General features: G+C 40.9%; 1 protein-coding gene across 7 annotated transcripts in view; it reads left to right on the plus strand.

Moving 5' to 3' along the window:
- Positions 1 to 25,039, plus strand: part of AGBL2 (AGBL carboxypeptidase 2) — a 47,282-nt gene that overhangs the window by 13,786 nt on the left and 8,457 nt on the right. For all 7 annotated transcript variants that reach the window (XM_040495150.1, XM_040495154.1, XM_040495153.1 and 4 more), the window contains 8 exons: positions 1,495 to 1,602; positions 9,196 to 9,349; positions 12,334 to 13,116; positions 14,656 to 14,812; positions 18,990 to 19,116; positions 19,722 to 19,822; positions 20,873 to 21,003; positions 24,731 to 24,797. In XM_040495150.1, the coding sequence (XP_040351084.1) occupies positions 1,495 to 1,602; positions 9,196 to 9,349; positions 12,334 to 13,116; positions 14,656 to 14,812; positions 18,990 to 19,116; positions 19,722 to 19,822; positions 20,873 to 21,003; positions 24,731 to 24,797 (1,628 nt within the window). The remainder of the gene's footprint in view (positions 1 to 1,494; positions 1,603 to 9,195; positions 9,350 to 12,333; positions 13,117 to 14,655; positions 14,813 to 18,989; positions 19,117 to 19,721; positions 19,823 to 20,872; positions 21,004 to 24,730; positions 24,798 to 25,039) is intronic.

Here is a 25,039-nt window from a genome sequence, read left to right on the forward strand (position 1 = left end):
AATCTTAAGCAGGCTCCACACCCAGCACAGAGCTCAACGCAGGGCTCAGTCTCACGGCCCTGGGATCATGACCTGAACCAAAATCAAGAGTGGGACGCTTAACCAACTAAGCCACCCAGGTGCCCCTTTAGTGTTTTTTATGTACAGTATCATGTCATCTGCAAATAGTAACAGTTTGACAGTTTTACTTTCCTTTCCAATTTGGATGCCTTTTATTTATTTATTTTTCCTTGCCTGATTACTTCAGCAAGAACTTTCAGTACTATGTTGAGGAAAAATGACGAGTCAGCATCTTTGCCTTTGCCTGATCTTAGAAGAAAAGCTTTCAACTTTTCACATTTGAGTATGGTTTTAGCTGTGGACTTGTCATATATGGCCTTTATTTAATGTTGAGGCTCCCTCTATACCCACTGTGTTGAGTTTTTATCATAAATGGATGTTGAATTTAGCCAAATGGTTTTTCTGCATCCGCCAAGATGATTGATGATTGTTATCCTTCATTTTGTTAATGTGGTGTATCACATTATCTAATTTGCAGATGTTGAACCATCCTTGCATCCCTGGAATAAATCCCACTTGATCAATGTATATGATCCTTTTAATGTATTATTGAATTTCATTTGTGTCTTTATATGCTGTTGGCTTTCATCAATGGCTACTGTACTGAGAGTTGCCCAAGTCACATACGAGAAATCTTTTAGAATCGAGTGTTACTGAAAAAGCTTTGTTTCTTCTGAAATAGTTGATATACTTGTTCCTCTATGGTAATATAAATTATGTAGCTGATCATATTTTCCTGCCTTTAAAAAGAACTTTTGGGCACCTGGCTGGCTTAGTCAGTAGAGTACGTGACTCTTGATCTCAGTGTTGTAAATTTGAGCCCCGTGTTGGGTGTAGAGATTACTTAAAAATACAATCTTAAAAATAATTGCCAAAGAGAAAGAAGTTCAGGGCCAAATTTTGAAGAGTTGTTAGAGCAACTGTAGATCAACTATATTGACCTTTCTGGCTTATTTTTAACTCTTCTATTTAAAGTTTATATTTTGGGGCGCCTGGGTGGCTCAGTCGGTTAAGTAGCCGACTTTGGCTCAGGTCATGATCTCACACACTGTGAGTTCGAGCCCCGCGTCAGGCTCTGTGCTGACAGCTCAGAGCCTGGAGCCTGTTTCAGATTCTGTGTCTCCCTCTTTCTGACCCTCCCTCGTTCATGCTCTCTCTCTGTCTCAAAAATAAATAAACGTTAAAAAAAATTTTTTTTTTTAAAGTTTATATTTTTGTTGTATATGCTTTTTGTTAAAAATCTCCTCATAATCTTTATGGAAAGTAGCAAGACATAATTTACAAACAAACTGGAGACTTACTATGAGAATTTGGTTTGATTCAACCAGACTAACCACATGAATAATAATTATTATATATAATTTTACATTAGTTCTGGATAAAATACCTTTTATGTTGCTTCTTATTTTGTACATTTTTAATGTTTTCTTTCAGAGTGGGTTCCACCTGAACCAGAATATTTCTATCAACCTACAGGAAATGAAAAGTTACCAGAAATTGTAGGAGAAGAAAAAGGCACAGTTGTCTTTCAATTAGATTCAGGTATTGTTATTACACTGAACAGTCAGTGGTAATCATGACAATATTGTAATAAACATATTTTCTATAATAACAGTTATCTTTAACAAACTATAGTTTAGTGATAAATAAACTGTCCTTCCAGACCAGCCTGAATAGGAGCCATGATATTAATGGCTAATCAGATTTAAAATTTCAGTTGTTTTTTGGGGCGCCTGGGTGGCTCAGTAGGTTGAGCGACTGACTTCGGCTCAGGTCATGATCTCACGGTTTGTGAGTTTGAGCCCTGCATCGGGGGCTGTGCTGACAGCTCAGAGCCTGGAGCCTGCTTCAGATTCTGTGTCTCCCTCTCTCTCTGCCCCTCCCCCACTCATGCTCTGTCTGTCTCAGAAATAAATAAACATTAAAAAAAATATTAAAAATAAATAAATAATAAAATAAAATTTCAGTTGTTTTTTAAAATGACAGTACCTTTTTCTTAATAGTTCTAAGCCCATTTTAGAGGTTCTTCTGTATTGGGGAGCCTGGGTGGCTTAGTCGGTTGAGCTTCCAACTTCAGCTCAGGTCATGACCACACAGTCTATGAGTTTAAGCCCCACGTCGGGCTCTGTGCTGACAGCTTGGAGCCTGGAGCCTGCTTCTGATTCTGTGTCTTCCTCTTTCTCTGCCCCTCCCCCACTCATGCTCTGTCTTTTTCTGTCTCAGAAATAAATAAACATTAAAAAAATAAATTTAAAGGTTCTCCTGTGTCACTCCACTTCCTAGAAATCAGATATTGGATATTCGGGAGAACTTGCTCTTCTTTTCTCCATCTCTGTGTTTTAGTGAGTTCTTTGTAGTATGTGCATATAACTCTCATTTACCATGTGGTTTAATTGATTTCCATTAATTTGCAGCCTTCCTATAGGTAGAATCCATCTCTCTCTTTTAATGTTTATTTTATTTTGAGAGAGAGAAAGAGAGCGCAATTGTGAGCAAGGGAAGGGCAGAGAGGGAGAGAGAGAATTCCAAGCAAGCTGTACACTCAGCACGGTGCCTGACACGGGGCTCAATCCCACAACCATGAGGTCATGACCTGTGCTGAGATCAAGAGTCAGACACTTAACCAACTGAGCCACCCAGGGGCTCCTAGAAAATATTTTTAGGGGCACCTGGCTCAGTTGGTTAAGCATCTGACTGTTGATCTCAGCACAGGTCTTGATCTTGGGATCGTGAGTTCACACCCTGTGTTGGACTCCTTGCTGGGCATGGAGCCTACTTAAAAAAGAAAAAAAAGAATGAAATTTGGGAAATATACAAATACTCAGAAATTAAATCGCATATATATATTTTTTTTAACAGTTGTTTATTTTTGATAGAGAGAGACAGAGTGTGAGCGGGGGAGGGGCAGAGAAAGATGGAGACACAGAACCTGAAGCAGGCTCCAGGCTCTGAGCTATCAGCACAGCCCCCGATGCAGGGCTCAAACTCATGGACTGCGAGATCATGACCTGAGCCGAAGTCAGATGCTCAACTGACTGAGCCACCCAGGTGCCCCTAAGCAGCACATTTCTAAGTAACCCATGAATTAAAGAAATCATAAGAGATGAATATTTTGAGCTGAGTAAAAATAAAACAACATATCAAAATTTATGGGATACAGTTAAAGTACTGCAAGGTAAACCTATGGCTTCAAATGCCTATATTTGAAAGGAAGAAAGAGCTCCAATTAATTACGTAAGCTTTCATATTAGTAAATTTGAATAATAAGCACAAACTAAGTCCAAAGCAACCAGAAGGAACGACATAATAAAGATAAGGATGGAAATCAGTGAAACAGAAAATAGGAAAACAATGTGGAAAATCAAGCCAAAAGTTGGTTCTTTGGAAACCTCAACAAAACTGACAAAACTTTAGCTAGACCAACCATGAAAAAAGAGGAAGGAAACACACACAAAAAAAGAATTACAAGTTACAACTTATTGCCAAAAAATTAAACAACATAGATGAATAGGAAAAATTGTTAGACACAACTGACTCAGGAAGAAATTTTAAAAATCTGAATAGATGAAAACAAAGAAATTGAGTTAGTAATTAAAAATCTTTGTGCAAAGAAATTCCTTGCCCAGATGGCTTGACAGGGTTTGTTTGAATTATATCAAACATTTAAAGGTGAAATAGTACTAGTCCTTCATCAGCTCTGAAAACAGTAACAGGAGGAAACATTTCTAACTATTTGTGAAGCCAATATTCAAAGTTAGACAAAGACATCACAGAAAAGCCATATTCCTTAAGAATGTAAATGCAATGTTTTGATGATTTTTTTTTCTATCCAGGTTCATAACTGTGGAGACTTAGATAATAAGTATTTAAAAAAAAATTTTTTTAACGTTTATTTATTTATTTTTGGGACAGAGAGAGACAGAGCATGAACGGGGGAGGGGCAGAGAGAGAGGGAGACACAGAATCAGAAACAGGCTCCAGGCTCTGAGCCATCCGCCCAGAGCCTGATGTGGGGCTCGAACTCACGGACCACGAGATCGTGACCTGGCTGAAGTCGGACGCTTAACCGACTGCGCCACCCAGGCACCCCGATAATAAGTATTTTAAAAATGAGGACCTCTAAAAAAAATAAATAAGTAAATAAAAATAAATAAGTAAAATCAGGATCCCTAATAATCATCTTTAGGGCAGAAATGTTTCCTTGCTGATGGAGGCTAAGGACATTTTACTCTTTTCGTTGTCAGCGCAATGATTGCAGGTTGCCTTCAAAATCTTGATAATTCACTGTGGCTCCTAACGTTCTAGAATCATAGAGGTGGAAGGCACACTATGTTCTCTCCTTCCCTCTCCACCTTCCTTCCACAATACTGGGCTCCACTATGTGTATCAGTAGCAAACATTTATTAAGCAGTTACTATGCACTGCTATTTTTTCTGCATGCAGTCTTAAAAATCTCTTATCTTGTAAATGAGAGATGAGGTAAAATCAGGAAAAGAAGAGGTAAAGAAAAAGATTTTTAAATAAAGAAAATAATCTATTGCTTAAAAAAAAAGAATATAAATGCAAAAATCCTCAACCAAATATCAGTAAACCAATTCCAACAGCATATTAAAGGATTATACAGGATGACCAGGGAGGATTTGTTCCAGGAATGCAAGGATGGTTCAGGCTAAAAACCATACACCAATGTGGCACACCACATTAGAACAAAGGGAAGAACATGATCCTCTCAAGTGATGCAGAAAAAGCATACGAACATTCAAAAAACTAGGAATAGAAGAAAATTCCTCTGCTTGAAAAAGGTTATGGAAAGGATGAATCAACTTCACACTCACTAAAATAGCTATAATAAAGGCAATAACAGGTGATGGGTAGGATGTGAAGCAGGTTGTAATAGAAACATTTAAGACAGAAAGAACATAAAGGCACCTGGCTAGTTCAGTTGGTAAAGCATGCTAGATCATGCGACTCTTGATCTCAGGGTTATGAATTCAAGCCCACATTAGGGGTAGAATTTACTTAAAAAAAGAAAAAGAAAGGAGATATAATGTTCAAGAGCAATGAGTCAAGAAAAGTTAATAGGAACCCTCCCAAGGATGAGGAATTAATTTTTAAATTCATAATCTCAGAATGTGAAGTTAGTTATAGGGAGGGACATGGCGAGCTAGAGAAGCTTTCAATAAGGGCATCCTTCGTCATCACCAAAAATCATCTGATGCTTATTGTATATATAGGTACCAGAGTTAATTAGAAGTTTTTTTTTTTAATTTATTTATTTTGAGAGAGAGATAGACCACGAGCAGGGGAGGGGCAGAGAGAGAGGAAGAGAGAATTGCAAGCAGGCTCTGCACTGCCAGCATGGAGCTCAATGTGGGGCTCAAACCCACGAATCATGAGATCATGACCTGAGCCGAAGTCAGACGCTTCACCGACTGAGTCACCCAGGTGCCCCTAGAACTTTTTAAAAGGGGTTATCTGAGATTGGGAAATGTTGTATTCAAGAAATAGCAAGAAAAATATTCTCACAATTTGAAAATCAGTATTTGCTATACAGTAATGATCAGAAAGGAAATCAATTTTATTGGAGGAGGAATATGTACGAAGTTTAGTTAGTAGAAATAAAATGTGTTAGGTCAATGAAATCAGGGTAGGCTTCTAGAGAAACAACCAGAACTAGGAGGGAGGGACCGCAGTGTTCACATTTCCATAACTGGAAAAATGAAATGAACCGATTCTAGCAGGTGGCCCAACTTCGAAGTAATTTCATATGCTCTGCTCCCAGTTGCCTTGATTATGAGTGCTTGTGTTAGTAATACTGTGTTGGGAAAAGCTACATGTGGGGAAGTGAGTGAGGTGAAGCAACTTACAGTCTCCCTAGCTCCACCTACGGAGAGTCTGAGAAGGAGTTTGGGAGACATTAAAGTATAAGGTCTTAAGTGGATAGACTTCAGTCATAAATAATCGAGGATGTACTGCTCCTGGAACCTCAAGAAAGTATTGGGCTTTTTTTTTTTTTTTTTTTTTAAGATTTGATTTTTAAGTGGGGAGCCTGGGTGGCTCAGTTGGTTAAGTGTCCGACGTCAGCTCAGGTCATGATTTCACAGTTTGTGAGTTCCAGCCCTGTGTTGGACTCTGTGCTGACAACTCAGAGCCTGGAGCCTCTTCAGATTCTGTCTCTGTTTCTCTCTGCCCCTCCCCCTGCTCATGCACTCTCTCACTCTCACCCTCAAATATAAATAAACATTAAAAAAAAGAAAAAAAGGATTTCATTTTTAAGTAATGTCTATACCCAAAGTGGGGCTTGAACTTCACAACCCTGAGAACAAGAGTTGCATGTTCAACCAACTGAGCCTGCCAGGTGCCCCAAAAGTCTTGGGTACTAGAAGTCTATTTTACCTCTTGTTGACCTGGTGGTAGTCATTTTCAACAAACTCCTTGACCTTGAATTCAATTGCTTTACCTGTTCTATTCAGAGATGTTTTCTGCCTACGAGCAACCCTTAGGGCTGAGAGCTCACTCTCCTGAGGGCAACTTTTGTGAATTTTCCTTATTGTCCTGTTAAAGCGCAGTTGTGGCAGTGGTCTTGATCTTGTCCTTTGGATTCACCAAGGAGAATTGAGCCCACCCTGTTGGAGGAATGAAGAAACAGAAAATGGAGAAAATGGGACTCCAGGGAAAATTTGGGAGTTTGTCGGTTTACCTGCTATGAGAATAATGGGGAGAAACAAGGAAAGAGGTTTTATTTTTGAGAAATGTTACTGTGGACTATGAATTGGATCATCTTTAATGTTTTTACCTGAGAGACTCAAAAAAATGTCGAAATTCCTGTATTAATTACATGTGGTTGAAGGGGTGCCTGGGTGGCGCAGTTGGTTAAGCGTCCAACTTCAGCCAGGTCACGATCTCGCGGTCCGTGAGTTCGAGCCCCGCGTCAGGCTCTGGGCTGATGGCTCAGAGCCTGGAGCCTGTTTCTGATTCTGTGTCTCCCTCTCTCTCTGCCCCTCCCCCGTTCATGCTCTGTCTCTCTCTGTCCCCAAAATAAATAAACGTTGAAAAAAAAATTAAAAAAAAAAATTACATCTGGTTGCTGGTCTATAACTTTGTGCTTCCATGAAGAGACTGAACCACGTAGGTCCCCAGCTTTTAGTTGCTTTATGCGACTCTGCTCCTGCCTCCTCTGTGCTTGTTTTCTTCTTTTACTCGCTTCTTTATATGCTTGCTTTTCTCTTTTGCTCTCATTTATTATCCAAATATTTATTATCTAAGTCTCCACAACGACAGAGTTGCCTATTGAAACAAAAGCTGTCATAACATGAACAGATTTACTAATAAATTAGACTTATATAATCAGTCCCCACATGTCAGCATATTACTGTTTAATGCTCCTATCTGCCCTGCCCTGTGATCAGCGTCTTTGTTAATATCAGTCACTTGCCAATTGGTGGATATTGTTAATATGTGACAATATAATGTAAGTACAGTAAAAATCAGCTGCAAAGTGAAATTATCCTTACAAGAGATGCAGGATTTTATGAAGCTGATGGATGTTAAGGAATTGTTTGAATCACTTGCAAAGCCACTGACAAATGAGAATCTAGACATTTTTTTTAGCAGTTAACAACAGTTGAAGAGAAAATGAACAAAAGATGACAAAATAGGCTCTTCTAGACATAATGATGAGAATATGGTGGTACAAAGTCTTTGGGAAAACTACAAAGTTTTACAAATAGTTTTGAAATAGTTTTGCAAAAGAAACTAAAAATCAAAGATGTCAGATGGCAGTCTTACTGAATTTGTCTGAAAAGTTGCAACCCCACTTTTTTTCTTTTTTTTTTTTAATGTTTATTTTTGAGAGACAATGAGAGTGGGGGAGGGGCAGAGAGAGAGGGAGACACAAAATCCAAAACAGGCTCCAGTCTGAGCTGTCAGCAGAGCCCAACAGGGGACTTGAACTCACAAACCGTGAGTCACAAACCAAGTTAGATGCTCAACTGACTGAGCCACACAGGCACCCCTCAACCCCACTTTCTAAAACAAATTAACAGTTGATTATTGCAAGGATTAGAAAGAGATGATTATAATCTAAATTTTGTTAAATAAAATAAATTATGTATGTTGGTTGTTTGTTTTGGCATCATTTTAAAGATAAAATTTCAATCATAACATTTTCACTATAATTACTATAGATATTTTGGTTCCCTTCTTAGGCTAATTCACCCATGCCAATTCTTCTCAAACTTCTATTATTTTTTTATATTTAAATCTGGAAGGATATACCAAAAAAATTATATGAAGTATACTTTCTTTCTTTGTTTTTCTCCATTATCTTTTTTGTAATGTTTATTTTTTATTTTTGAGACAGAGAGAGAATGGGAGAGGGGCAGAGAGAGAGGGAGACACAGAATCTGAAGCAGGCTCCAGGCTCTGGGCTGTCAGGATAGAGCCCGATACAGGGCTTGAACTCCTCCCAAACTGCAAGATCCTGACCTGAGCAGAAGTCGGAAGCTTAACTGACTGAGCCACACAGATGCCCCTCTATTATTATTATTATTTATTATTATTTTTTTTAATTAATAGATGCTCAGTTGGTTGGGCGTCTGATTCTTGGTTTCGGGTCAGGTCATGATCTCACAGTTTCATGGGTTCAAGCCCTGTATAGGGCTCTGCACTGGCAGTGCAGAACTTGCTTGGGATTCTCTCTCTCCCTCTCTCTGTCCCTCCCCTGCTTGTGCTGTCACTGTCTCTCTCAATATAAGTAAATAAATTTTTTTAAAAGTTAAAAAATAATAGATGCTATTTTTTTAGAATAAAGATTGTAAATGTTTTCAGATGCTCTATGTAGAATCTCATTTGTTTGTCAACATCCTTTCAGATTAGGGCTTATGTGGGTACAAACAGTATCTGAGATGCCAGGGGCAGCCGTGCAGCAAAAGGAGGTGCTCTACACCACTTTAAAGGTCTTCAAAGAAATACAATGTTTAAAATTAAAAGTCTCAGCAAGGACCCTTGAAAATCTGAATATTCATTATCGTTAACCTAAAATGGCGATAAACACACAGAGGAGCTCTGTGAATATTGGCTGGATGAATAGATTCTTAGTGGAACCTGCTCTAAATAGGTCTGTCTCCTCTGCAGTGCCCACCGAAGGTTCCTATTTCACTAGTTCCAGAGTGGGAGGCAAGCGAGGGATCATCAAGGAGCTTGCTGTTACGCTGCAAGGACCTGAGGACAAGACTCTCCTGTTTGAGTCAAGGTTTGAGAGTGGGAATCTGCAAAAAGCTGTCAGAGTGTGAGTAACAGGAATTTCCCAAAGGGGTGATCGCTGGAGGGACTGACTCACATCTTCAGGAGTCATATTAGGAGTTAGGGGTGTTTTTGGAAAAGAGAGAAGTGGTGAGAAATGGTATGAGGACGAAGAAAAATTGAATAATTGTGACTCATATTCCCTCAGGGTAAAAATTTATCTACATTTTTTTTTCTGCTTATGAAAGAAATTAGTATTAATTTAATTTGTATTAATAGGGGTGCCTCGTTGGCTCAATCAGAAGAGCATAATCTCAGGGTCGTGAGTTCAAGCTCTGTTTTGGGTGTAGAGTTTACTTAAGTAAAACTCAAGAAGAAATCTGTATTAACAAAAATACGTAACATAAAAAATTGAAGTTCTGTAATCGTACCTCTCAGATGCAGAAACTGTTAACAGTTTGGTATACATGCAGTAATTTTTCCCCCTTTTACTGTGTATGTATAATATACAGAAATTATTTTGTTTTTAAAAATAGGATGATGGTATACATACCGTTTTGCAAACTGCTTTTTTCCACATAATAAGCTTTATATTTTTCCTATGGCAATACTGCAGATTTATCTCATTATTTTTTTAATTTTATTTTTAATTTTTTTAAATTTACATCCAAATTAGTTAGCATATAGTGAAACAATGATTTCAGGAGTAGATTCCTTAATGCCCCTTACCCATTTAGCCCATCTCCCCTCCTACAACCCCTCCAGTAACCCTCAGTTTGTTCTCCATATTTATGAGTCTCTTCTGTTTTGTACCCCTCCCTATTTTTATATTATTTTTGTTTCCCTTTCCTTATGTTCATCTGTTTTGTCTCAGTCTTCATATGAGTGAAGTCATATGATTTGCGTCTTTCTCTGACTAATTTAACTTAGCATAATACCCTCCAGTTCCATCCACATAGTTGCAAATGGCAAGATTTCATTCTTTTTGATTGCCGAGTGATACTCCATTGTGTATATATACCACATCTTCTTTATCCATTCATCCATTGATGGACATTTGGGCTCTTTCCATACTTTGGCTATTGTTGATAGTGCTGCTATAAAATGGGGGTGCATGTGTCCCTTCAAAACAGCACGCCTGTATCCCGTGGATAAATACCTAGTAGTGCAATTGCTGGGTCGTAGGGTAGTTTTATTTTTAGTTTTTTGAGGAACCTCCATACTGTTTTCCAGAGTGGCTGCACCAGCTTGCATTCCCATATCTCCTTATTTTTAATAATTCATATTATTCTATTGTATGGATGTTCCATATCATGTGTAACCTGTGCCCAGCTGATAGGAAATGAAGGTATTTACTGTTTTTTGTTTAATGAATTAACAGAATTAATACTCTTGGGCACTTTTTAAATTATATATATATATATATATATATATATATATATAATTTTTTAATTAATTTTTAAGTTTACATCCTAGTTAGTTAGCATATAGTGCAACAGTGATTTCAGAAGTAGATTCCAGTGATTCATCCCCTACATATAACACCCAGTGCTCATCCCAACAAGTGTCTTCCTTAATGCCCCTTACCCATTTAGCCCATCCCCCCTCCCACAACCCCTCCAGCAACCCTCAGTTTATTCTCTATATTTAAGAGTCTCTTAATGGTTTTTCCCTCTCCCTGTTTTTATATTATTTTTGCTTCCCTCCCCTTAGGTTCATCTGTTTTGTATCTTAAATTCCTCATATGAATGAAGTCATATGATATTTGTCTTTCTCCGACTAATTTCGCTTAGCATAATACCTCTAGTTTCATCCATGTAGTTGCAAAGACATTTATATTTTTAAATATTTGTGATGTTATGGGATACATTCTAGAAATATCATTGGGGGGCCAAAGGGTTTGAACACTTTAAGTATTGCTGTTTTTTGCCAAATTACCCTCCAACATGATTTCAGTTCCCATCACCGGTGTATGAAAGCGACTGTTTCCCAAAGCTGGAATATGCATGAAATGGAGGGAGAATGACTTCCTATTTAAAAAAAAATTTTTTTTTTCAACGTTTATTTATTTTTGGGACAGAGAGAGACAGAGCATGAATGGGGGAGGGGCAGAGAGAGAGGGAGACACAGAATCAGAAACAGGCTCCAGGCTCTGAGCCATCAGCCCAGAGCCTGACGCGGGGCTCGAACTCACGGAGCGCGAGATCGTGACCTGGCTGAAGTCGGACGCTTAACCGACTGTGCCACCCAGGCGCCCCTGACTTCCTATTTTAATTTGCCTTTCTTGCATTATGCCTGTGTGGGAGCATCTTTTCAGGATTTAGTATTTGTATTTCCTCTTCTACTTTTCAGTAAGGTGAATGCATTCCAGAGATGCCCCCTAATCTTCAAACAGTTGACAATCAGAGCTAAAATAACACCTGAGGCTGACAGTTCTCCTCCATAGTGGTCATGTCCAGAAGGCAGCTAACAGCCAACAGAGGGCTCTGGCTTCGCTGCCTTTAGGTGTGGTTCTAGAAATGTGTTGAAGTGGTTGGGAACTGCTACTGAACACTCCAGAACGATACTAAAAAACTCACAGAGCTCCCAAATACCCCAAATAAACTTGGTTGACCCATATTTCTTTCAGCCTAATGTATGAGTTGAGGAACTAGGTACACTAGAAAATTAATGTTTGAGGGGCGCCTGGGTGGCGCAGTCGGTTAAGCGTCCGACTTCAGCCAGGTCACGATCTCGCGGTCCGTGAGTTCGAGCCCCGCGTCGGGCTCTGGGCTGATGGCTCAGAGCCTGGAGCCTGTTTCCCATTCTGTGTCTTCCTCTCTCTCTGCCCCTCCCCCGTTCATGCTCTGTCTCTCTCTGTCCCAAAAATAAATAAACGTTGGAAAAAAAAAAAGAAAATTAATGTTTGAGGTAGCAGGCTTTCCTGTTGAGATAAGATCTATTTTTGCCCAGGTAAAACATTTTTTAAGCTTTGTTTTTTGAGGGGGGATGTGGTGTTACAGAGATATTCTTCTATTTTCTCCACTACAGAGATACCTATGAGTATGAGCTCACCTTGCGAACTGACCTCTACACAAACAAACACACTCAGTGGTTTTATTTTCGAGTGCAGAACACTAGAAAAGATGCCACCTACCGCTTCACCATTGTCAACTTGCTAAAACCCAAGAGCCTTTATACTATAGGGATGAAGCCACTCATGTACTCCCAGTTGGATGCCAAGACCCACAACATTGGCTGGAGAAGAGAAGGAAATGAAATCAGGTACTATAAGAACAACAGGGACGATGGGCAGCGGGCCTTTTACTGTCTCACGTGGACCATTCAGTTCCCACACGACCAGGACACTTGCTTCTTCGCACACTTCTATCCATATACATACACTGACTTGCAGTGCTACCTGCTGTCAGTGGCAAACAACCCTGTCCAGTCTCAGTTCTGCAAACTCCGAACTTTATGCAGGAGCCTTGCAGGAAATACCGTCTACCTGCTCACCATCACCAACCCATCCCGGACCCCTCAAGAGGCAGCTGCAAAGAAAGCTGTGGTCTTGAGTGCCAGAGTCCACCCCGGAGAAAGTAACGGCTCCTGGATCATGAAAGGCTTTTTGGACTTCATCCTGAGCAACTCTCCAGATGCCCAGCTCCTCAGAGATATCTTTGTCTTCAAAGTGGTTCCTATGTTAAATCCAGATGGAGTGATTGTGGGGAATTACCGGTGTTCATTGGCTGGAAGGGACTTGAATAGACATTATAAAACCATTCTGAAGGAGTCTTTCCCTTGTATCTGGTACACCAGGAACATGATCAGAAGGTGAGCCCCTTTATCTGTTGATCTTCCTCCGAATGCTGTGAGTACTCTCTGATGGGTGCGAGGGCTCTCTTTGATGTAGCAATCAGATACGGCTTGAGAGAGAGTCTGCCATTCTCTTTGCAGTCACATGAGTTCGTTCAGTTTCAAACTTTTAAGTCATGTTTTGTCTCTGGGGTTAAACTGAACATGCAACATTTCTGCCAGGGGTTGTTTGACGTATAAGTGAAAACAATGGAATAGAGAGGTCAGAAGTCAGAAGTTCATAGGTCTTTGTCAGGAGGCCTGGCGAATAATAATAATAGTACCTAACTACTAGGCAGTGTTTGTGTATAGGGGACAGGCAGTATTCTCAGTGCTTTACAGATACATGACCCGTGTAATCTTCACATTAACCCCCTGAGGTAGGCACAATCAGTATCCCCATTATATATGATGAGGAAACTAAGGCCCAGAAAAGTCAAGTCACTTGCCCAAGGTCATAGAGCTAATAAGCAACAGAATAGATAATTTGAATACACGCTCTCGGGTTCCAGAATCTGAGTTCCTTATTACCTCTTATATTTCATCGCATAAAGAAAGAATAATAAAAAAGTCAGTTAATATTTTCCAAGCCTGTGTGAAAGCAATTGAAGGCTATGATGTCATAGCACCCACCTTAAAGGAACTACTACTTAAAGGTACTCTGTGTACTCCCCTCTGCCAAACTACAGCGTGTAAGATATGTGAATGCATACACCTTCTAACCTTATCTGTGTGAGAGGGTGGGGGGAGTGTTGGGCTGGCAGGCAAGATGGCTAAGGGCATGTGCTTGGGAGTCAAGACAGGCCTGGCTTTGAGACGTGGTGTTACTACTGGCTGGTCTGTGACCTTGGATGTGATTGCACCTCTCTGCACTTCAGCTTTCTCATCTGTAGAGGAGGGTAATCTTACCTGCCTTGGGTGGTTACTTAAGAGAATTAGATGAGGACCCTTGTCATCTGTTTAGCACAGTGCTCAGCACATTGTAAGTGTGTGGCATTACTGTCATCCTCTTCATCCTATCATTATCATCATGGAGAAGGTGACCGTGATGGAAGACTGAGGAGGTGTCCTGGGTGAAGAGGAGACAAAGAGGAGCTAAGCCTTACAGGAACCGGTACTGGAAAGTCAGGGACCCAGGCTTTCTTTGTTTCTCTTTTTCATCCCTACACTTACAGCCTCTTCCCTTCTCTTTCTCTTTCCCCAGGTCTGCCCCCAGAGGGGGCTTTCTTTCAGTTGATTTCCTCCACTTCCTTGTCAACTTATATAGGGCCTATCCAACACCACTTTCCACATCAGGGTGTTTTCATTTCAAGTCCCTCTGACTGGCAGGGGTGAGGAGTGCTGGTGTCATGTTTACAGCAGTAGCCGAGGGTGGGGACAGGGTCCTTTGAAGGGGTTGGCATTTTCTTTAGTGGGAAGGTAGCAACAGACATACTTAAGGAAGAGACTGTAAAAGATCCTTGATTATTTTCATGCATCTGGATGTCCACTAAATCTTTTGTTTGCCCCTCTCAATAGACTTCTTGAAGAAAGGGAGGTTCTCTTGTATTGTGATTTCCATGGCCACAGCCGTAAGAATAATATCTTCTTGTATGGCTGTAATAACAATGATCGCAAGTACTGGCTTCATGAGCGAGTCTTTCCTTTAATGTTAAGCAAAAATGCGCCAGATAAGGTAAGCACACAAGGTAAGCACATAAGGTAATCTTCCATCCATTGACTAAGGAGGAAAGGAGTTCGCTGCATCCTATATGTAGTGTTTGATCTGCCACTTCACATTTCTTTTCATTATCTTGGGTAAATCCCAGCAGCTTGGACCTCAAGACTTTACTCTGGTTTTCGTTTACAATATAATGATTCAACAGTTCTCTACATTATTCAATGTTCATCGTAAGTGTACCCTTAATCCGCTGTATCTATTTCACCCATCCCCTGCCCTCCTCCCCTCTGCCAACCACCAGTTTGTTCTCTGTACTTAGGACTCTGCTTTTTTGTCTTTTTTTCTTTGTTTTGTTTTTTAAATTCCACATATGGTTGAAATCATATGGTACTTGTCTTTCTCTATTTCACATAGCATTTTACCCTTTAGGTCCATCCTTGTTGTTGCAAATGGCAAGATCTCATTCTTTTTTATGGCTGAGTAATATTCCATTGTGTATCTATACCACATCTTCTTTATCCATTCATCTATTAACAGACACTTGGGTTGTTTCCATATCTTGGCTATTACATATGGGTGCAATAAACATATGGGTACATGTATACCTTGGTATAAACATATGGGTGCCATAAATATATGGGTACATATATATCTTTTTTGAATTAGTGTTTTTGTTTTCTCTGGGTAAATACCCAGTAGTGGAATTACTGAGTCATATGGTAATTCTATTTTTAACTTTTTGAGGAACCTCCATACTGTTTTCCACTGTGGCTGCACCAATTTACATTCTCACCAACAGTGTATGAAGGTTCCTTTTCCACATCTACACCCACCCTTGTTATTTCTTGTCTTTAATTCTAGCCATTCTGATGGGTGTAGGTGATATCTCATTGTGGTTTTGATTTGCATTTCCCTGATGATGTGTGATGTTGAGGATCTTTTTATGTGTCCATTGGCCATTTGTACATCTTCTTTGGAAAGGTACTTCAAGAATTTAGAAAGGTGTGGCTTTAAGAATTACTCTGTGTACATCCACAAATAAATAAGATAAATAAGATAAAATAAGATAAATAACATATAGTATATCCACACAATGGAATGTTATTCAGCAATAAAAAAATGAGGTGCTGATATGCTAAGACATAGGTGAATCTTGAAACATGCTACGTGAAAGAAGCCAGACCTAAAAGGCCACATTTTTGTGTGATTCCATTCTATGAAATGTTCAGAAGAGGCAGATCTGTAGAAACAGAAAGTAGTGATTAGTCAGTTGGGAGGTGGGGGGGGCCTGACTGCTAATAAGTACTGGGTTTCCTTTTGGAGGTAATGAAAATGTTCTAAACAGAGAGTGGTGATGGCTGCATAACTGTAAATATACTTACATCCTTGAATTGTGTACCTTAAATGTGTGAATTTTACAGCATGTGAGTTATATCTCAATAAAGATGATATTTTAAAAAATTTTTTAATGTTTATTCATTTTTGAGAGACAGACACAGACAAAGTACAAGCAGGGGAGGGCAGAGAGAGAGAGAGAGAGAGAGAGAGAGAGAGAGGCAAAGAATCCCAAGCAGGCTCCAGGCTCTGAGCTGTCAGCACATGGGGCTCAAACCCACAAACTGTGGGATCATGACCTAAGCTGAAGTCGGACGCTCAACTGACTGAGCCACCCAGGCGCCCCTCAGTGAAGATGAGTTTTGAAAATTGCTCTGGCTGCTTTTCCTGGGCACAAGTTCAAACTCTTAGTAGGTAACTTATTCTCTTTAATCCTGTGCTTGGCAGTGATAGAAGGGATTGAATGATACACAAAATACTAATATTATATGAGTCTCCACAGAAAAGTTTACATAAGACAAGATTACAAATAACTGTAAGATAGTAAATGGCTAATAAAAACAACTTAAAAGTCTTTACCAGTTGGCTGAGTAACAGCTCTGACAGTTAGGCATAAACAGAGGATCTGCATTGGTTTAGACGTTGGTTTTCAGCATCATAAATAGATCCACAAAATGTAATTTCATTAGAAAGAAGAAATTAGGGGCGCCTGGGTGGCTCAGTCAGTTAAGTACTCAACTCTTGATTTCGGCTTAGGTAGTGATCTCATGAATCGTGAGATTGAGCCCATGTTAGGCTCTGCACTGATTGGGATTCTCTTTCTCTCTTTGCCCCTCCCATACTCACATGTGCGCTTGCTTTAACAAATGTTTATTTATTTTTGAGAGAAAGAGAGGGAGCGGGGAGGGCAAAGTGAGGATCTGAAGCAGGTTCTATGCTGACAGCCAAGAGCCCGATCTGGGCCTTGAACTCACTAACTGTAAGATCATGACCTGAGCTGAAGTCGGTCACTTAACCGACTGAGCCACCCGGGTGCCCCATCAAATAAATAAACATTTACCAAAAAGAAAGAAGAAATTAGGTTGGATTTAGAAAAGTTTTTAAATAATAGTGCACATTTTCTCCTATAAAGATATATGACAAATATTTTATATCTACTATTCTTACATTAAAAAGAAAGAGGAAGCTTTTCTTTCTCCCTCCATTTTTTTCTTCCTTCCTTCCTTTTCTCTTTGTTTTTAAAAAATCTTCCTGTGTTTGCTAGGGATCTCTTTAAATAAAATGGCATCCAAATATGTGTCTTGTTAAAAAAAATGTTTTTTTTAATTAAAAATAAATGACATCTAGGGGCACCTGGATGGCTCAGTTGGTTAGGCGTCTGACTCTTGATTTCAGCTCAGGTCATGATCTCTTGGGTTTTGGGTTCGAGCCCCATGTTGGGCTACATGCTGACAGTTCAGAGTCTGCTTGGGATTCTGTCTCTCCCCCCACCTCTCTGCCACTCACCCACCTGCACTCTTGGTCTTTCTCTCTCTAAATAAATAAGTATTTTTTAAAAAATTAGGGGTGCCTGGGTGGCTGAGTCTTGAGTGTCTTACTTGGACTCAGGTCATGATCTTGCGGTTCATGGATTCAAGCCCCACATCGGACTCTGTGCTAACAGCTTGGAGCCTGGAGCTTGCTTCAAATTCTGTGTCCCCCTCTCTCTCTGCTCCTCCCCCACTCATGCTCTCTCAAAAAATAAAATAAAAACATTTTTTAAAAAGTTTTTTAATTAAAAAACAAATGACATCCAGAACCTAGTATCTAAAACAATTAAAAACAGAGCTATGCTAATTAAAGGGGGATGGCAGGCTTGGAACCTTGCCCATTCTGCCTCCTTCAGTCTTTGTGGCAGGAATGCTTGAGGCTCCTCAGTAGAACCCCTGGATTCCAGGGTGCACCACTTACAAACCACTAGGTGGTGAAATGCCTTCCCACTGTAAAGCATTTTCAGCAGGATAGGATAGGTCAGGATAGGTGCCAAGTGTACATTACAAACTCCAAGTAAGGAAAGAGGGTTGGGGTGGTCATGAAGGACAATGGAGGATATTGAACTCCGAGCCAAGAACATTAAGTATGAGGAAGTGAGACAGTTCTAGGCAGATTATAGGAGTGAGGCATACCCAGATCATATATAGAGGATAAACCCAACTGGATCCAAGGGCTCAAGTTGCAGAGGAGTAGAAAATAAATCTTAGAAATGTGGCTAGTGTCTTGAATGCCAAAGTAAGCCAGCATTCCCAAACTGGAGTTCAAAGAACCCTAGTCCTGCAAAATGTCCCTGGAAAGGTAGGGAAGGGAAGGAAGGGTTCACGGGCAGTAAGGAACAGAATTTACTTTCTCCTCTTTGGAGACTCACAGTCTACAATAATGAAATGCTTGGGAGAGGGGGTGCCTGGGTGGCTCAGTCGGTTAAGCATCTGACTCTAGGTTTCTGCTCAGGTCATGATCTCGTGGTTTCATGGGTTCAGGCCCCACGTTGGGCTCTGTGCTGGCAGTGTGGAGCCTGCTTGGGATTCTCTGTCTCCCATTCTCTCTGCTCCTCCTCCACTCGCGCTCTCTCTGTCTCTCTCAAAATAAAAAAAAAAAAGGTCCTGCACAGGAAGACTGTGTAATTTTGTTAGCCCCTCATCCTCCTGAGCAACATGACCATAGCACTAATTTTCTCCTCTGTAATCCCTTAGAATTATTACTATTTTATGGAACATACTTTAGGAAATAACATATAGACCCCAGGGAAACCATTCTTATATGAGTCATTGGCATCTTATATTTGCCAGTTTATGATTAACAGAGGATTTGGGTTTCTCTTTAGTTCTCTTTTCATAGTTGTAATTTTAAGGTCCAAAAGTGCAAAGAAGGAACAGGACGAGTTGTAATGTGGCGGATGGGAATCCTGAACAGCTACACCATGGAATCTACCTTTGGGGGGTCCACACTGGGTAAGCTCTCTTTTGTATATCATAGGTCAGCATGACAAGGGGGAGCCAAGCAAAGCTCTGAGGACAGGAAGTCCTTTTGAATGTTGGGGAGATGATTGACCTAGAGAGTTTTCTTAACTGCGCCTTATGCCAAATTTGACTAACCTAAATATGAGTGTAAAATATAACACTTGGTGGGGCAGTATAGCCCCAAATATAATACTTGATGGGGAATCAGGCAGATCTGGGTTCGAATTGCCTCTCCATTTCCAAGTTGTGTAATCCTGGCTCAGTTACTTCATTTACTCTTTGAACCTCGTTTTTTTTTTTTTTTTTTTTTAACTGGCAATAAAAATAGTACCTGCATTATAGGTACTACTTAATGCACGTAAAGCCCTTGGCATAGTGCCTACCACAGAGTAAAACTTCAGTAATCATGGCCATCATGATTAGAAATTTTTTCATTGTCAGATTCTTCTGAACCAAACCAGATCTAGAAGGAGAAAGACCCTGTCCAGAAGCACAATATTCTAGAATCAGAGGTGGCGTTTCTAAGGAGCTATTCATAAATTAGATTTGCATTCGCTTATTATTTAATGAGAAATGTTTATGGATTTTTTTTTCAGGCAATAAAAGAGATACTCACTTTACTACTGAGGATCTAAAGTCTCTAGGTTATCATGTTTGTGACACCCTTCTGGATTTCTGTGATCCTGACCGAACCAAGGTAAAAATGGGGTTCAAGAAATGGGGTGGTGCTACTGTGATCAGTTTCACATGGGTCCAAAGTCAGCCTACTGAGATTATAGGTGGTCTTTATTTTCCTCTTAATATCATTCTGAAGTTTTTATAATCAGTAAAAGAAAGCCCCCAGTCTGCACACTGTCCACAAATAGCAACCTCATAACTCACCAAGAATATAGAAGCCTTCATGCTTCTTCATGCCTCCTTCAGCACACCTCTCCCTCATTTTGCTTTCCAGAAAAGCAGGAGTTCTTCCCCTTCTGTGAAACTAACCCTGCCCTTTGTGCACCCACCAGCCCCTCAATCCATGGCCTCCCTAAGGTCTTGCCTTATTAATTACCTCCTCCCTTTTCTGTGTCCTCAGTTTTTTTCCTCTTCTTACTTCTTTTTTTAGTTTATTTATTTATATATTTTTAACATTTATTTACTTATTGTGTGTGTGTGTGTGTGTGTGAGAGAGAGAGAGAGAGAGAGAGAGAGAGAGAGAGGGCCAGAGGGAGAGAGAGAATCCCAAGCAGGCTCCAGGCTGTCAGCACAGAGCCCGTTGGGGGCTCGAACTCACAAACTGTGAAATCATGACCTAAGCCAAAATCGAGAGTTGGACACTTAACCAACTGAGCCACCCAGGCTCCCCTTTAATAAAAAAATATTTAAAGGAGAATCAGCCACAATACGGCCTGTTATATCACATCTGCCATAAGCCAAAATCTGAACAACCCCATTCTAATGTTTCCTTCCTTGCTATTCACAAAAATACAATAAATCAGACCGTTGAGTTGTTTAAGAAGTTTGTTATTGTCCATAGCCAGGGAAAAGCACCTAAAGCATAAAATTCACTGATGTTCTGCCCGAGAAACACTTTTACTGCAGCTCATGTAATTTCTATGTTAACATGTCCTTAGAAGCAGAGGTTACCACTCACACATCTTTATGTCCCCAGCAATAAATAAAGTGCCTTTCCGCATATGCTTAGTAAATATTTGACATATAAATAAGTGAATAATCAAAAATGTCCTTTTATTGATTTCCACAGTTCATGCAGTGCCTAACAGAGCTTAAAGAGCTCTTACAACAAGAAATCCATAAGAAATTCAATGAGCTTGGACAAGATATGGATTTAGAAGGAAGTTGGAGTGACATCTGCTTGTCTGACATTGAATCCAGGTAATGAAATGAAACTTCATTTAAAAGAAAAACCAGAGAGGGGCACCGGAGTGCCTCAGCCAGTTAAATGGCCAGCTCTTGGTTTTGGCTCAGGTCATGATCTCACAATTGTTGGTTTGGAGCTCCGTGCTGACACTGACCACGTGGGAGCCTGCTTGGGATCCTCTCTCTCTCTCTCTCTCTCTCTCTCTCTCTCTCTCTCTCTCCCCCCTCCTATGTACGAGAGCACTCACTCTCTCCCTCAAAAAAAAAAAAAAAAAAAAAACACAAGGAAAAACCAGACAAGTTCTATTTTTTTATTGTTTTCGTTTGCTCTGTTGTTTTGTTGGTTGAGCCAAAGGTGCAAAATATTGAATAAATCGTAGCGCACTTAAATATATATCATTTCTTCACCAACTACGTATTGAGTGCCTGCTCTTTGACAGCATCTTTTCTAGGTTAGGGAGATGGGCAGGCCATGCGTGTAAGGGCCTTGAGGCAGTTGTAAAGCCTTTGTCTTTTACTCCAAGGGAGACGGAAAGCTTTTGGAAAGTTTTAAATAGAGAAGTGTCATGTTCTGACTTGGGTTTTAGTTTCAGTAGGAGTACCCTGGCTGCTATGTGGAAAATAGATTGTAGAGAGGAAAGGTGTAAGCAGGGACATGCATTTGGAGGCTCTTGCAATAATACAGGTAAATGCAGGTGGTGGTCTAGACATGAGTAGTTGTAGTGGTTGGGGGTCTATGAATTGGTTGGATTCTGGATATATTTTGAAGTTTCAAACATTAGGATTTTCTTTTTTTTTTATTTTTTTTTCAACGTTTATTTATTTTTGGGACAGAGAGAGACAGAGCATGAACGGGCGAGGGGCAGAGAGAGAGGGAGACACAGAATCGGAAACAGGCTCCAGGCTCTGAGCCATCAGCCCAGAGCCTGACGCGGGGCTCGAACCCACGGACCGCAAGATTGTGACCTGGCTGAAGTCGCACGCTTAACCGACTGCGCCACCCAGGCGCCCCATAAACATTAGGATTTTCTTATGGATGAGATATGGAGCATGAAAGAAAGAGAATGAGTCCATAATTGATTGGATGGAGTTGCCTTTTAAGTGAGATGGGAAAGATTAAGGTGGTGGAGAAGGTTAGGGGAGCGGTGAAGGTCAGGAGGCTAGTGTTGGGCATGTTCAGTCTGAGACGTCTATTAGGCATCTAAATGGAGATATTAAATAGGCAGTTGAATATATGAGTGTGTAGTTCGCTGGAGAGGTCAAATAGAGTCATCATTGGATAGATGATGTTTAAACCTTAAGACTAGGTGAGATCCCAAGGGAGTACGTGCAGCTCGAGTAAATAGGAGGTCCAAGTCTAAGCAGGGTACACAGGGCACAGGTCACAAAGATAGGGAGAATCCAGCAAATGAGGTAGAAAGACCAGGACCCTACAATGGCTGACAGGCTATAGGATCTAGCCACCGGACACCTTATAACCTCCACCCTCACCCTTTCACACACCTCTCTCTATGGCTACACTGGCCTCATTCTTCTTCAGACTTGCCAGGCCCTCTTCTGCCCCAGGGCCTTTACACTAGCAGTCCCAGCTGCCTAGAATGCTCTTCCCGCAGATATCCACATGGCTCATTCCTTCACCTCCTTCAAGTCTTTGTTTAAATGTAAAATTTGTCAATGTGGCCTACCCTCATTACTCTAATACTGCCACTTGCTCCCCTGCCTTTGCCCTCCTGCCACTATTCCCTATCCCCCTGAGGTACTCTACTTTTTTTCCATAGCGTGTTATCACCTTCTGTCTGTCTTAGGTCATTTACATCTCTATTGTGTTTATTAAGTATTATCTGTTTCCTCCTGCTGGATGTAGGTCCCACAAGGTCAGAGATCTTTATTTTGTTCACCTCTGTATCTCATGTGCAGAGTACCCTGCACATAGGGAGAGCTCAATAAATATTTGTTGAATTAATTTAGTTTGTAAGGTCTCAGCCCCACACTCATAATCTCTTCAACTATTTTAGGAAGCCTACCAGGTGGGTGAGTATCTGACAGGTGGGCAGGAACACCTTCTACTCCAGCTTATTGGCCAGGGTGCCTCATACCCATCCCAGCTGCCCTCAGTCAGAAGATTTCTGGGCTGGACATGACAGAGGCTGCGCTGTAGACTGTGGTGGACAGTCGAAGGCTCTCTTTCCTGCTCTATGTGGACATAGAGTTGACATCTGGGCCCTAAAGCAGTTCTGCTGGCTGAGTCTCTCAAATGTGTCCTTAGGAACCTCAAGTCAGACCATCAGGCCAGGCAGTGTGCCCCATTCACCATGTTGCCTCTTCCACTCTTCCAGAATTCTTTGCCTTGCTCTCCAGGACCACTGCATGAACCACTCTTCATCTCAGCCTCAAAAACAAAATGCCCCTGCATGTCAACCTGTTGGTACCGAGCCCGGGGGCAGTCCACTCAGAAACAGGGAGACTGCATCCTAGCTGGCTTAGCAGGGACACATTTAGTTAAGATACATTTAGTTAAGAATTATTGAAACCATTTTGCCAGCATCTGAACAGGAAGCCAGCTATCACGGGCCTGCATGGGTCTCCACCTCTCCATTCTCACCATTACCCAGAAAAGCAGACTGCGAATGTCCAAGCCCAGTTTGAGTGTGCCCTGTGTGTGCACGTCCATGGTTTTCAACATTTTCCGTGGCATGCCGCATCTAATGTTTTTATCCCTTTGATTAATAGTTTTCCGTTATCTCCAAAAGGGACTTCAGAGACTATTATCCAGTGACATCAAAGGCTATTCCTCAGACTAGAAAAGCCTTTTGAGAACAGGGAATTGGGAATTAGATCTGAGAAGAGAGGGCGTTCTTCCCGCTGTCTTACCGTGGGGTTCCTCATTGTGGACTGAAGGGAGGGAGGTGGAGCATGAACAGGATGAAAGGCCTGAGCAAAAGAATGGTTTGAAATGCTCTTTTCCCAGGAGATCTGAGTTTTGTGCCTAAGACACTTTTTTGTACATGGAGGCCATGTTCTAGAGCCCAGCTCTGGCTTCTGGCCACGCACACCCCGGGAGAGGGGAATGTATAATGGGACGCTTAAACAATGGACATGATGAAGGACACAGGGATGGAGAATCCAAGTCCTCATTCATCCTAGCCCTTGAAGGAAGGGGGAGCTGACCCTCTGTGGGGGAAGACTTCAGATCCGTCTGGACCTGCATCCACAACTTTTGAAGTGGGAATTGAGATAATAAAAGTAATATTCCTGGCCTCTGACCTACAGATTCCTTGTTATCAAATATGTTTATGTATATATTCAACGCAGTTTTAAAGAGTACCCGGAGGCTCCTTGCTCTCTGAACTGGACCTGGCCAGACAGGAATGAATGAAACGAGCCCCGCTTTCAAACAAATCATAGTCTGTTATTCTCTAGAGCTGCACAGAGTCCCACAGTCACTGCCATGGGCAGCTTTGCCCACCTGGCCAGTACTTACTTTGCCACATGGATTATAGACTCCTTGGTGCCAAGGGCTTGGTCACGCTCATCTCTGCGCTCGATGCCCTGCCTGGCACATAGTAGGTGTTCAGAATGAATGAATGAATGTGCTTGTCCGGAATTGCTGGTCATCGAAATGCAGGCACTGGGAGCAAATAGCGGACTGGATATTCTAGTCCCATGCTGCCAGTCTGGTAAATGTATATGTCCTAGACATTAATAACAGGCATCTCCCTTTCTTCTTTCCTTCTGGAAACAGCACCAGTGGTTCTGATAGTTCCCTCTCAGATGGTCTCCCTGTTCACCTACTGAACGTAGCAGATGAGGTAAGATTATCAGACTCTTCCACTCAGGAAGTAGCAGCCTTAAGGAAAGCATGAGTCTCCTGGATAATTTGGTGGAATTTTCCAACTATCCTAAAATCTATAGAAAATAGATTTTCTATATCTATTGGTTACCCTGCCCTGGAGTCTTTCATTTTGTCCTTTATCACTTTCCTTTTATTTATTTATTTAAATGTTTTATTTATTTTTGATTGAGAGAGAGAGAGAGAGAGAGAGAGAGAGAG

This window comes from Herpailurus yagouaroundi, unplaced genomic scaffold (assembly GCF_014898765.1).
Source record: "Herpailurus yagouaroundi ecotype Mexico unplaced genomic scaffold, PumYag 187, whole genome shotgun sequence".
Classification (NCBI taxonomy): domain Eukaryota; kingdom Metazoa; phylum Chordata; class Mammalia; order Carnivora; family Felidae; genus Herpailurus; species Herpailurus yagouaroundi.